Raw genomic sequence first — 14,688 nt, 5'->3', positions numbered from 1 at the left:
TGTAGTGGTTTTTCATTTATCTTAAAAATGATACGGAATCTTCTATCTTGTTGCATTAACCAGAAATCTCCATCTTCAATAGAGTTCAAATAGAATATATCTTCCAAGATCATGTCTTAAAAAGAATATCTAAAATTCAGAGCTTATGTACATAATTTGAAAAATCCTTTGTTAATGAAAATGGCATTGTAGTTATAGTCAGATGATCTGAAATTGCAGCTAGGCCTTTGCTAACTCAAGTTAGGCCTAGAGCTCTGCTCTTCCAACCAGGAAAATGGGGGTAATGTTGCCTCTTTATCCGAAAAGACTTTTTAAAACAAAATGCCATGCTAAGACTGATGAGAATATAAAGTGTTAAGTATATGATTTACCTCCAATTTTGTTTGAAGGTCAGTGTCTAAATTTTTACCCTATCAAGTTGACGATACCTGCTATATAAAATGATGTTTCATTGTTTGGTAGCAGATTTGTAAATCGTTCAGACTTACACTACTGACTACTCTCATAAATGCTATTTGAGTGGTTTATAAGTGAAATTAAAGTCTTAAATTTCATTCAAGTCATCTAGAAATCTGTTTTCTTGTAGTTTATGAGGTCTTTCTACATGAGGATGTTGTATTTAAAAACACATTGAAAGTACAGGTGTTTGAAAACTTCCCAGGTGGACCTATTTATTAAAAAAATTGTCTATGAAATCTGGTTCGGAAGCTGTGAAGAGGAGAGAATAGTGATGCCTAAGTAATAGGTATTTATAGAAAGTGATGTATTTAGGAAGCAGAGATACAGACATGTAGGCCTGTATGTAAGTGCTGCTTTCTAAGGGATGAGGTCAAAATGTATGGACACCAAGGGGGGAAGGAGTGGGTGGGATGAACTGGGAGATTGGGATTGACCTATATACACTACTACATAGAAAATAGATAACTAATGAGAACCTACTGTATAGCACAGGGAACTCTACTCACTGCTCTGTGGTGACTTAAATGGGAAGGAAATACAAAAAGGAGGGGATATATGTATAATATAGCTGGTTCACTTTGTTGTATGGCAGAAACTAACACAACATTGTAGAGCAGCTATAAAAATAAAAATTAAATTAAATTAAATTTAAAAAATTAAAAAAAAAGAAAAACAAACAACAAAAAGAAAAAATGACTTCAGTACAGAGAGGTATGACCAGAAAGAACGAATCATATACTCCAGAAGAGGCATCAGACAGTATTAAATCCTGGAGTTGGGTGGTATCTTGAGTGTCGTTCACGTTGTCTGCCTCCTTTCCTTGCATTTTATATTTCAGACAGGGCAGGAAGACACAGGAGAACCAGATCTGTTTCAACGCTCTTGAAAAGGAGGTGACATAACCACAGTCTGTTTCATTTCAAGCTTTTACTCTCACTGTCAGGAAATACTAGGGCTGGGAACCATGGAGAATGGGAGGAACATAGAGGGTGTCATATCACAAACTCTGAATGCAGGACCAGACAAAACTTAGAAGAATCATCGAGCTTTATGCTGAGCTAAATGTTTGCAAACTTAAATACAGCCTCCTTCACTGGCCATCATCCAAATCTGAAAATTTCCATTTTGCAGAGAGAGTTGAAGGGAAATATGATTGGGACTCCAGGATGAAGTAATGTTTAGGTCACAACTCTTGTCATGAATTAGGTTCTTTCCAATAGTCTAATTAAATTATCAATAGTATTTCTTCTGTATATAAATGACACCAGAATTCCACAATGCTACCTCTGTGTCGATACGGTAAGATGGAATGTTTTAGAAATAAAGTTTTACTTAAAGAAATAAAAATAATTTCACTTGTTTCTCTCAGAATTATGAATTTGAATGAAATAAATCAGGTTTTATATTGGTGTTTTTTCCCTAAATCATGAAATTATGCTTCTGTGAAAAAAAGAGAAATGTATAACATTGTTTTATGCATATCATACATGTACGTTACACACATATTTAAAAATTTAAAGTCCCTATTTTTATTTTTTATTTTTATTTTTTTTTGCGGTACGCAGGCCTCTCACTGTTGTGGCCTCTCCCGTTGCGGAGCACAGGCTCCGGACGCGCAGGCTCAGCAGCCGTGGCTCACGGGCCCAGCTGCTCCGCGGCATGTGGGATCCTCCCAGACCGGGGCACGAACCCGTGTCCCCTGCATCGGCAGGCGGACTCTCAACCACTGAGCCACCAGGGAAGCCCTAAGGTCCCTATTTTTAAAAAACTTCCATCTGTGTTGATCTGTAACATTTATTTTTTAAGATTCTGGAACAGACTAGTTTCTTTGAAGTAAAATAACACAATTTAAGTATGTTATTAAATTGGCAAATGTCTCATACAAAATTTCAAACCCCCATTGCACCTAGCACAGATTTCTGACTTGATTGTTTTCAAGTTTTTTGTTTGTTTGTTTCATTTTGTCTTTATCTTTCTTGTTAGTTCTGAGCTTATTAGGTCTGGAAAAGGAAGGCTTTACAGATTTTAGACTTCAAGCAAAGTAAGTCAGAGAATCTTTCCATGTTTGATCATTCAATCAGTTATAATAAAAAGAGAAGTCCTAAAATCTGTGCTTAGCCTGGTGTGGGGAGAAGGACACGGGACCACAGCATGAAATGAAAAAGCCAGCACATGGGGAAGAATTACAGAACTAGAGAAAGAAGCAGCGCTAGAACTTGTTATGAAAGAAGATGGCAGGGATGGAATAGGCCCTGGAAAGGCAAAGCGAACTTTGTTCTACTCTATCCCTTTATTTTCTTAGAAAAGTTGCGGCAGTTCAGTTCTTGGGCTCATCGAACTTGAAGAAGTCTACAGCTCAATTGTTTATCTTCCTATTTCTCTTCCTGCCATTGTCAGCTGAATCCAAGTCAGCCAAGAATGAATTTTGTCATATGTGTCCCTAATCCACATAGGCCCAGGAATTCGCTCTCATCTGAAAGCTGTTGGTAACCCCATCTTGAGTACTTTTATGAGATGTATCTTTGCATTATGAGTGTAAGGGCAAATCTTTCTTAACAAAGCTGTCTTCAGTTTAAGGGTTGGCAAGGAAGATTAGAATTGATAGGGGCAAGCTATTGAGGGAAATTCAATTATTTTCAAAGACAAAGTTAAGGGATAAACTTAGAGAATAACCAACTTTGTAAGAAAAGAGTAAAAATCACGTTGATAGAATGGATGAAGAAAGGTTTAAAATGGCTAAAATTTTGTACAGATATTTTGAAAGGAAAGAAAGAAAGAAGAAAGAGATTATGATGAGGGGAAAGCAAAGGGCATGAATGGAGGAAAATTTCACATGCAGGCTGGGATGCTATGAAGAAGAGGAGCCAGGACAAGTAAACAACTACAAACAATGTGCCTTTGGATCTCTTCTGATTATCTCAGCTATAAGTGTAGCCAAGCATATTTATGTATGCAGCTCATAGGCATGAATACTACTCAGAATTTATTAGATGGCTGTTGGAATGATTCTGTCTAAGCAGTACCCTTGAAAAAGGAAAAATTCAATTATAAGCATTTTTCTTATCTTTATCCTTATCTCTACTATAGGATTTCTCTATTTTTCCTTTTTCTACTTCTCAACCCTCCTCCCCTCATAGTTTCTTAGGGTCCAGCATGCACTGTTGATTGGTTGGCCAAAGTCAATAGAAAAATGTCGTTTAGGAACCAGAGGTAAGGCATTGCATTGGAAACCTGACGTTATTTCTTAAACCGAACTGGTGTGCTTTGTATGTATTTCAAGATCCCAGAATGAACCATGTAAAAGTGTTTCACATCTCATGGTCTAGTGAATCTGTTTGCTTTAGTTGAACTGATCTAATGCCATATGGGTGAGGATTGGGTGACTCTGACTTTAAAGAGGACAAAGAACTAAGGGATGAACAGGATGTTCAGATAAATGGCTTCGGTGAACCTAGAAATGTCATTTAACATCTGTTCTCTCCCTGCCTCTGGTGTTTTGATTTTATAAGTAATGAATACTAATCATAAAAAAATGAAAAATTTGTAAATGTAAATAAGGAAATAAAATTACAAATATCATGTTTTAAATAACATTTGTTAGGATATTTGTATATCAATATTATATAACATATACTTTACACACATATGTTCACATGCATGTATACATATATACACGAGAGAGAGAAGTAAGCAAGCAAAAACCCAAAAGGACATTTGTAAAATGTTAGACGTTTCAAACTGCAGAAAAGTAAGAAGTCTCCTTGCTTCTCTCTTTCTCATTTTCCCCAAAGGTAATTCCTGTAAGGAGTTTCTTACAGTGAAAATAAAATGGTTATTCATACTGGCACCGTGTCTCAATGCCTCTGTTCTCACCCTCTGTCTCGTCTCGAGCTCTGGCCTCTGTTTTTATTTTATATTTATCTTTATCCTTATTGCTTTGGCTCTATTTTTAACACAAAATATATCAACTATATGTACTATTTACTACTATAACAGTTTTCTGTACTTTGCTGGTTAAAAAAATGTGTTTATCAATTTTGTAGATCTTTCCATATTAGCCTATGCAGATCTGACTCGTTCTTTTTAAGGGCTGGGCAATATTCCATTTATGGAGATAGTGATTCTTTCTTGTACGTGTATCTTGGCAAACTTTTGCAAATATATGTGAGAGAAAAATTCCTAGTAGTCGAATTTCTGGGTGAAAGATTCATATGCATTTAATAGTGTTGATAGATACTTCCAAATTGTATAAAATTTTTAATAAAAATTTTCATTCCTAACAACAGGTATGACACTGCTTATACTTTCCATTCGTCAGAAATTAATTATTTTGTAAGCTAAGATGAGGATCCAGATTAATTTTTCCAGTCAGCCCAGCACTACTTACTGATAAATCTTTTTTTCACTTCTTGATTAATCCTTCTTTCTTTCTCTGATTTAAAATGTTATTTTCATTATAAAATCACTTCTCTTATATTTGGTCCTATTTCTCATCCTCATGCCCAGCACTGATCTACTTATTTTCTATAACCAATCTGTTTTAATTATTTAACTTCAGAATATATTTTACTTTCTTTTCAGTGTTTTTTGTTTTCATATATTTATTTTTGATAAGCATTTAATATCCTCTCAAGTTTCAAGAATTCCTTTTTGTATTTTTATTGTGATTGCATTGAATCTTTAAGTTTATTTAGGAAGAACTGACATTTTGTTGTTGTTTTGTTTTTGTTTTTTTCGGCTGTGCCATGGCTTCTGGGATCTTAGTTCCCTGACCAGGAATTGAACCTGGGTCCTCAGCAGTGAAAGCACAAAGTCCTAACCACTGGACCACCAGGGAATTCCCGACATTTTTGTAATATTGATATTTTTACCTCCAAGATGGTATGTTTTACCACTTAATTAAATCTTTTAAAATATCTTTTTTTGTAGAGTTTTACTGTGTTCTTCATGTAGGTTCTAAACATCCTATTAAATTTATACCTAGATATTTAACCTTTTAGGTACTATGATGAATGGAACTTCCATTTAATTTTTGAACTTATACTGCCTGTATTTTACAAATTTGTGGAATTTTTATCTCATTGAATTATTTTTTCCTAAAAGTTTTAGTCGGTTCTTGAGATTTCTAGATATACAATCATATCATATGAAGATAATGTAGGAGGATTTATGTTTGAAAAGCCGAGATTGTAGAGTTTGTGTTTGTGTAACCCTAGTTATAGGTGTAGATTTTATGGCTGGAAGAGATCTTAAGAGTCTTCTATTCCAATCCCATCTGTTCAGACTGTTCTCAGAACATTTAGGCTCAATTTTCCTTACAAAAGCTATGGATATTTGAATAGGGGAACGAACTCTTCTTTCTAAGTATATACTTCAAAGTTCTGTTCTCTCTTGGCATCACAGCATCCACAGAGAAACTATCCCTCATGTTTGTGGTAATAATCATTGTAAACAGTAGTTTTGTGGTAATAATCATTGAAAACAGTAGTAAAACCAATAGCCAACATTTGTTACTTTCTACATGGCTGACACCCTGCTCAGTGTTTTGCATGGTTTGTTTCATTTAATTCTCATTGTAACCTCGAGTTGCTTCTATTAATCCTCCACTCTACAGATGAAGAAACTGGAACAAGGAACCTGCTGAAGGTACATAGACGGCGGGTGATGGATCCGGCTGCTCAGCCAGAGTCTGACTGCATCACCGCATTGTATTGCTACACAGGGTCACCCCTCCATAGCAACATAACCCATTCCCTAACCCCCTTGCCTTTGTCTCTTGTATCTTGTAGTGTTATCAGACTCCCCCTGGACCAACACCTCTGGATCTTGCAAGGGCAGATGCTTTGAACTTCAAGAGGTTGGACCCCCTGATTGTCGGTGTGACAACCTGTGTAAGAGCTACAGCAGTTGCTGCCATGACTTTGATGAGCTTTGTTTGAAGACAGGTGTGTAACTTTTGAGTCTTCTCTAGCCTTGATTAGATGGCTTAAGACCCCCTGCTGTTGTACAACCTGCCATTGCCGTTCTGCTTTGGCCAAACCAAACCGTGAGTTTTAGTTTTGTTTCTTGAATGATTATCAGTTTTATTATGAGCACACCCTATGTGACTGTTGTGTCCACATAACACCCACCCAACGATGGTTCTTTGCAGCTGCAGTCATTATTTGCTAGTTTTGGAAGTATTTGAGGCCAGCCTTTTTTTTTTTCATCTTTATCATTTCTGTCTCTTGCTGTCAATTCCCTCATTCACTGCTAGGATACCTGGGCTGAAACTGTGCACATTCTTAAAGTGTTGGGGTTTTTTTTTTGTTGTTGTTTCAACTTTAATTGTTTTGTTTGCCTGCCCAGTTTCTAACGTTTGTTTTATTTCATCTTATAGTCTACTACTATACTACTTTGATGTCATTCCCTGTTCTCAGTGCAAGTAGAAAATTGTTATGGAATTCTACTTGGGGTCACGTGCTCAAGGCACCTCTCAGATCTTCCTCTACAGGTTCCTGACCTTCCTTTACATTTCTTCCCTATTGGAAGAGTCAGTAGAATATACAGGCCTCTGAGTGAATGTACATGAGTTGAGAAGAAGCACTTTGGAGACTCCTGCCATTCTACCTGCTCTGTTTCCAAAGCCTAACACTTTAGAGGGGACTTTTGAGATACCTTGTAGGCTATCCATCATGCCTCTGGGCAACATCACGTTCAAATTTTCTGGGAAAGGTGATGAGCAACCCTGCTCTTAACACCATTAGATACACTGATTCTACAGCTCTCTTGATAAATTATTACCTGTTTGCAGACATTTATGGTTAGATGATTCTTTCAAAAATCTGACTTATATTATCATTAACATTAGTCTGAGTTTTCTAATGACATCATGAGAAACAGAGACATTACTCTCCTTTACTAAAGAAATAGCCGCTGATTTACATGAAAACCTATGTCAACCCCCTTACTAGTTCTGATTTGTTTGTTTTCTGCCCCAGATAAGAAGAATTTTATTAGGCTGTTTTTTTGCATAATACATTTTCCAAACATTTGGCCATTTTTTGGGTTACTTTCCTTTGGAACTTCTCCCAGCTTCCTTAGTTGTGGGTTTGTAAACTTAAATGCTGAGAAGCTTGTAACCTGAATATATGGATGGAACAGATGTTCCAGGAGAGTTTTTGGCTCTAAAGTGTTATTTCAAACCAGCGGTCTGTATTTGCTTGGCACTGAGGAACTAGCTAATGTTGTGTGTTTCCTCTCTACCTTGAGTATCTTGTCCCTGACACGTCATCTCAGCCCTCCAGATTCCTGATCTTGGAGCTCCTTGCAAAGTTTAATGGATCTCCTGCCTTTAGGTTAGCTCTCTCTGTATGTAGCTCATGCCTTTCTTCCCAAGTTTAATAAATATGGGTTATAATAGCACTTTAAAGTAGTTCATTTCCCTGTGGAAATGAACAAGGTCAAATGTGGAAGAATAAAATATAAAATAATAGCAAAATGTTGACGGAGCAAACAGAAATCTCTGAGATTCTACTATGCTGACACAGCACTCTCTAGAGATAAGCACAATCAATGTTTCAATGTAAACTCTGAGACTGGGTGTGTGTTTAGAATGTGTGTACACATTTATACATGTGTGTATTTATGCCTGTGTGAGGTGTATCTGTATTTGTGTACCTTTGTACACATCCCCCTTTTGAATGCCTACATTGTATTCTATTGGACAGATGCAGCTACTTCATTGAGTAACTGATCAGCATTTATGTTTCGGTAATTTTTGCTATTATGAACAATGTATCAATGAATATTTTTCATACATATTCATATTTTTGCCTATTTTCCTTGAGATAAATTCTGAGGAATGGGATTTGGGGATCAAAGCGTATATGCATTTTTAAAATTTAAATATATATTACAGAATTACACTTCTCAAAGTTGATGTTTCTCTCAAAGGGCACAAGAGCTTTGCAGCACTCCCTTTTCAGCATGTTCTCATTTTAAATAATATTTTTCTGATAGGTAACTTTCTTGTTATCCAATAAAGTTCAATGTTTTTTGTGTTTATTCCCATATTTGCTTTGAAAATTATACAGCTGACTGAATCATACCTTACTTGTAGTTCACTGAATTTTTAAAAATTTCATTCTTATACAAAGTTAGTAATTTCTCAATAAACCTAGCTTGTTAATAGTGATGCTGTTTTGTGAGCAAAGGGATTTTCTTATGGAACTAGAGAGGAATAAGCTAGGAGAGGAATACTGGTTGATAGAGTTATCTCTGAATTGAGGAAAAGGACTCGCATGACCTCTATCAGTCAAAGTAACCTTGGAAAATTGCTAACCATTGGGAATAGCATACCCTGGGCAAGAGAATTCCAAGCATTTATTCTGGTTGGGAAGAGAAGGCAGTGGAAATAGGGGATATTAAAAAAAAATCAGAGAATGGAATCAGGATGCAAAGGTAATTCTAAAAGAATGGAAACTAGACAGTAGTTGCATTGTTTTCTAGTGTGGCAGCTGTTATCCCCTTATCCATTTATTCACATAGCTGTAGTATCTCTAGGTAGAATATTATTAAAGAGCTGCACTGCTTTCTTTTCTTTTTTTAAATTTAATTTAATTTATTTTTTATACAGCAGGTTCTTTTTTTTTTTTTTTACGGTACACGGGACTCTCACTGCTGTGGCCTCTCCCGTTGCGGAGCACAGGCTACGGACGCGCAGGCTCAGCGGCCATGGCTCACGGGCCCAGCCGCTCCGCAGCATGTGGGATCTTCCCGGACCGGGGCACGAACCCGTGTCCCCTGCATCGGCAGGCGGACTCTCAACCACTGCGCCACCAGGGAAGCCCCAGCAGGTTCTTATTAGTTATCTATTTTATACATATTAGTTCTTATTAGTTATCTATTTTATACATTTATTAGTTATCTATTTTATACATATTAGTGTATAGATGTCAGTCAGCACTGCTTTCTAAAATCATTGCTTTCCACTTATGACACGTTTTAAGAGGTGAAGACCTGAAGTGTCCTTTAGCTCAAAGAAGCGTTCCTTGACCATTCTATGTCAAGTAGACCGGGCCCACCCCTGTCACTCACTATCCATGCCATCCTGTTATTTCCTTCACAGCACTTAGCACACGCTGAAATGATCTCATTGACTAGTTTACTTGCTTATGGTCTGTATTTCCCAATTGGAATGGAAGCTCCATGAAGACAAGACCTTGTTCTTCACTACCTCCCCAGCACCTAGAACACGGAAAATATAGTAGATGTATTTATTGAATAAATGAATTAACTCTGAAGTTTCTCAATACAGCAACCCCAAATTTAAAGAGTCATATTTTATTTTCATGGTAATTCTCAATTAGATTGAATAAGTGTTCATGGACTACCTGGCGTGTGCCAGGTAGATAGACTCAGGTACTGGGGATGTAGCGGTGAAAGGAGAGATGTGATTTTTCCTTCCATGGGGCTTACAGTCTAGCAGATGAAAAGTCACACAAAAAGTACAGCACACTCTTTAAAATAAAAATATTACTTTTCCGAAGATATTTTCTTGGTAGAGTTGAGTGTGAGCTCCCAGTCAAGTATGCTCAGATAGAAATCTGTAACCTAGCGATTGACCTCCTTGAAAAAAGGGCTCTGACCTCTGATTGTGGGTAGGGCCACAGTTTGGTCAATGCTTAGAGCTGTGAACGTTTTTAGTATACCTTTATACTCTTCATATCTGTTTAGGACTTTAACCCCCAAGTGCATCTTATAGCAGGTAGAGGCCATTTAGTTGCACTATTATTTTTTTTTAAACTTTTTATTTTATATTAGAGTGTAGTTGATTTACAATATTGTGTTTGTTTCAGGTATACAGCAAAGTGATTCAACTATACATATGCATGTATCTATTCTTTTTCAAATTCTTTTCCCATTTAGGTTGTCACATAATTTGAGCAGAGTTCCCTGTGCTGTACAGTAGGTCCTTGTTGCACTATCATTTGTATTTAAATCAAGCTGATTAAAGTTTAAATAAAGCTACTTGGGAAAATAAGAGTCCAGCTATAGCAACTATGCCTACAATGGTAGGTATCTCTATCACAAACCTTACACACTATACATTGTATTGGGTCATTTAGGACAGTTGGCAAATGGTTAAGGGTTTCATTTTTCCAAAGGAGCCCAGTGGCATTTGGCTTTGTACTCTGATTTGAAAAATTAAAACTCCATCCTATTTGTAAGTCCTCCAAATATCATCTAGGCCTCAGGCCAACTCTAATTTCACAAGCAGATTAAATGATGTGGGATTTTAGCTCTTTTTCTTGGCAAACGTTGTAAGCAATTGTGGCCTCTTTTATTTGGTTTGTGTGAAGCAGTGAGTGTTCTGTTGTGCCGATTTCAGCTGGCGGCTGGGAGTGTACAAAGGACAGATGCGGAGAAGTAAGAAATGAAGACAATGCTTGTCACTGCTCAGAGGACTGCTTGGCCAGGGGAGACTGCTGTACTAATTACCAAGTGGTTTGCAAAGGTACATGTTTCCTCGGGTTGGCTTGATCTTTGAAAGAATAAAAACTGGAGATGTTTGAAGAGACCTTGGATATTGTGGCTGTATCACCTTGGATATGGGCTTGGGAGGCAGGAGGGAGTTGTCCTTCCTAATTTCTCATGCTTCTTTCTTAGTTTTGCTTCTCTGCATTTCACTGATCTGAAATAACAAGGAAATAACCCCAAGTGCCATAATTAGATACAGCCGGAATAATGAGGAGATTTCTAAAAGAGTTCCTGCCTTGGTCCTAGGTCAGGTTTCCTAGAAGCAGAGCCTGAGACAGGAATTGTGTGTATGGAATTTATTGGAAGAGTGCCCTGCAAGAAAACCGTATAAGGGAGCAGGGGATGTGGGAGAGGGGAAAGTAAGCAAGGATGTGGCCTCAGGGGAGGTCTCACCTTGGTCTGCCCTACTGCGGGCTCTGGAAGGTAAATCCCAGAGTCCTTACCTTTGAGGCAAGGGGCATGGCTTTTGTACTCACTGGCTGTAAGCTGTAAGGCAAAGCACCAGCAGCAGCATGGGGATGGGGGTACTAGCTGCTAAAGGGGATGGGACACCAATAGCTCCTGCTATACCCCAAAGCCATACATGCATGTGTGCTGACTTTGTGTGGCTGAGTGTCAAATATGATGGTTTTATTCCAATAATAAATACTACTCAATGGACTGCCAAACATATAAAAATATGCAGTTTCTGTCTTTAAGGATTTTTAAGCCACCATCGCACCCACTTCTAAAGTTAATGGAAGGATCCAAGGATCTTTGTGTAAAGTTTGCAAGTCATTTTTTAGTGTCTAAATTAAGTCCTCTTCCTAGCTGTGACATGGAACATTTAAATAGAGTTTCTGTTCAAATATTTTGGGGGAAAAGCAAATCAGTTCTGAAATATGCATAGTGTTTATTTATGGCAAGACATACTGCTTGAATGCTGAGTTTGAACATTTTTCCTACCCCAGATGATTATTGGAACTGTTGATAAAGCATAAAACTCGTTGAGAATTTATTTCCTTTTCCCTTTTATTTCCCTAGTAAATGTACCAATAAGCCACAAAGGCTATTAGAAGAGAAAATAAAGTCCTAAGTATCACTGGTCGTTGAATCATGAAATGCTGGCTTTTGCTGGTTTAAAATTCTAGTTGCAGTACTTTTGTAGGGCCCATATGTACGCCTGGGTTATTACACGTGTGGTAAAGCTTCCCTATTTTAAGGAGCATGGTACTTACACAATTGTCAGTGGTTAGATTCTTATTGACCAGGGAGATCTCCAGTGCTCTTTACATGGGAGCAATTTCTCCAAAGTCTTGGTCACAAATGTTACTTATGTTCAAGACATATGCTTTTTTTGTTTTAGGAGAACTTAAAGCAAATGCTTTTTGATAATTTTCATTTTCTCCAAAGTAAGCTTCATTTTGTATCTAAGCTCTTTTCTGTTCTCTATTCTTGGTGGGAGTAACTCAAGAAAGACATGGCTTTATGCTTCCAGATCTTAGTGGAAGATAAAAGTGAAAGATAGCATTGGTTTTATTCCTAAGTGCAAGGGCTATTCATGGATCCATTGGCGAATAACCTCTCTATTGCAATATTCCATCTATCATCTCTGAGTAGCCTAAATCTTTTTCCCCAACTAAAGGGAAGTTGTGCCATGTTTTCTACGGCTATGAGATGTTTGGTGGCCTAGGAAAAAATGTTCTGTCTAATGACCAAACAGTTTATTTCTGGAGGGAAACAAACATGGAATTTTGTTCGCTGACGCCACTGGTGTTTTTATCTACAAACCATTTAGACTCGGAAGGCTCAAATAAACACCACTTGGGGTTATTAAATCTAGACTTTCCCATCATGTATGGGTGTAGTTTAGTAAGCCAAAACAGACACTAGGCTTTATTTCAGAAGTTCTTTTTAGATGGCGTCCCATAAACAATGAGTATCAAACAGGACACAGGTCCTGCAATTATACACTTCAAGGCTCTGGATATTTATAATTAGATTCATCAAAAAGTCTACCCATTTTTCCTTACAGGAGAGTCCCATTGGGTAGATGATGACTGTGAGGAAATAAAGGCCCCAGAATGTCCTGCAGGGTGAGTGCATTTTATGAATATTATACAGTTTTAAATATTTATTGATAAAATATCACAGGCTATGGATGGGTAAATAGTTAAAAACAAGGTAAAACTGAAATCCTCTTATATAGGCAAACTTACGAGTACTTCTGAGTAATTTACCAGTCGAATGCTGGAATGTGCATCTTGAAGTAGGGAATTAAAAAACTTTTTTTTCTCCTATCACCTGCACATATCAGAGACTGAATATCCTCTGTATCTCACCTTAGCTGAAGATTTTACGAAGTATGTATAAATAATGCTGAAGAAGAAAAGAAACATTTCTGGCAGTGATTTGGTTTGTTTTCCTGTGTTTTTTCCTGAAGTGCTGCTTTTGCTTTTTGTTTTTTTGGTGACAGTAGTGGTGGTGGGGTGGCTGAAGGGAGGACTACAGAATGTCTCAAAAATATTATCTGCGATGGTAACTCCTACCAGATGCTACAGAAACTTGACAAACCACTACAGCCCTGCTTTGCTGGGATACAGCCAAACTTGAGTGACACCCCACAGCTCAAGTGGGACCAGCATAAGACACTTATTACGCCTTCCAGGAAACTGTTGCAAATTCATGGACCCTTAAAATGCCTGGCAGAAAATAAAATGTTCTACAAATGTGTTTTCATGAATGTATTTGATCGAGTTCTTTTCGTTTTAGGCAGCAGAGCCTGGGACACAAAATCCAAGAATTTAAATATTTTTATTTTTGTCTCCTTTTTAACTTTCATGAGCTACTTGAACTTCTTTGGACTTTTAGAATGGGATGGCAATAGTTTCTGAATGTTTAAAATGTGTTCAGTTATTTTGGAGGTGAAAGCAGTCTATGTGGTAGAAGCGTAAAATTATAATAGTTATGATAATAATGAACTCATATAGTATTGTTCTAAGTTCTTTATATGTGACTCTATTTTAAATGAGTCATTTAAAATATGCCTCATTTGGGACTTCCCTGGTGGTCCAGTGGTTAAGATTCTATGCTCCCGATGCAGGGGGCCTGGGTTCGATCCCTGGTCAGGGAACTGGATCCCGCATGCTGCAACTAAAGATTCTGCATGCCGCAACTAAAAAGATCCCGCATGCCGCAATGAAGATCCCGCGTGCCGCAACTAAGACCCAGCACAGCCAAATAAATAAATAAATATTTTTTTAAATGCCTCATAAGAAATGTAGCTTCAAGTAAATTCAAGCCCGTGCTTGCTGAATTATCTTCAAACTATTAGAAACAGTTTTGCACATAGTTTAGCATCTCAAGTCTGATCGAACAACTGTATCTTTAGAATATAACAAAAGGCCTATTTCATCAGTCCTGCCCTAGTTAGGTGGATAGTCTAGTTCTTTATTGATTGATTTTTAGATCTTCAACAATTTTAATTATTTTTGAAATTATTTTGTAATTAAACTTAAAATAATTTTTGTATAAGTATTTAGTTCTAGTGACAGGAGTACTACTGCTATTAATTTCATCTCCCTCCCTTCCTCCCTCCCTCCCTCCCTCCCTCCCTTCCTTCCTTCCTTCCTTTTTTCTTGTATGTGATAAATATTTGTTGAAGCCCTACTATGGGTCCACAAAATAAAAGATGAATAAGACACAAACTGTGCTTTGAAACGAGTGAAG

General features: G+C 37.3%; 1 protein-coding gene across 4 annotated transcripts in view; it reads left to right on the top strand.

The window, feature by feature from the left end:
• ENPP2 (ectonucleotide pyrophosphatase/phosphodiesterase 2) overlaps window positions 1-14,688 on the top strand; it is a 109,041-nt gene that overhangs the window by 37,185 nt on the left and 57,168 nt on the right. For all 4 annotated transcript variants that reach the window (XM_027092546.1, XM_027092547.1, XM_027092548.1 and 1 more), the window contains exons 3-5: window positions 6,249-6,404; window positions 10,832-10,957; window positions 12,995-13,055. In XM_027092546.1, coding sequence (XP_026948347.1) covers window positions 6,249-6,404; window positions 10,832-10,957; window positions 12,995-13,055 — 343 coding nt within the window. The remainder of the gene's footprint in view (window positions 1-6,248; window positions 6,405-10,831; window positions 10,958-12,994; window positions 13,056-14,688) is intronic.

Source organism: Aethalodelphis obliquidens, unplaced genomic scaffold, assembly GCF_003676395.1.
Source record: "Aethalodelphis obliquidens isolate GAN/ISIS:26980383/991018 unplaced genomic scaffold, ASM367639v1 scaffold79, whole genome shotgun sequence".
Lineage (NCBI taxonomy): Eukaryota > Metazoa > Chordata > Mammalia > Artiodactyla > Delphinidae > Aethalodelphis > Aethalodelphis obliquidens.
The sequence above is the reverse complement of the archived record's forward strand: the minus strand, read 5'-3'. Positions and strand labels throughout refer to the sequence as shown.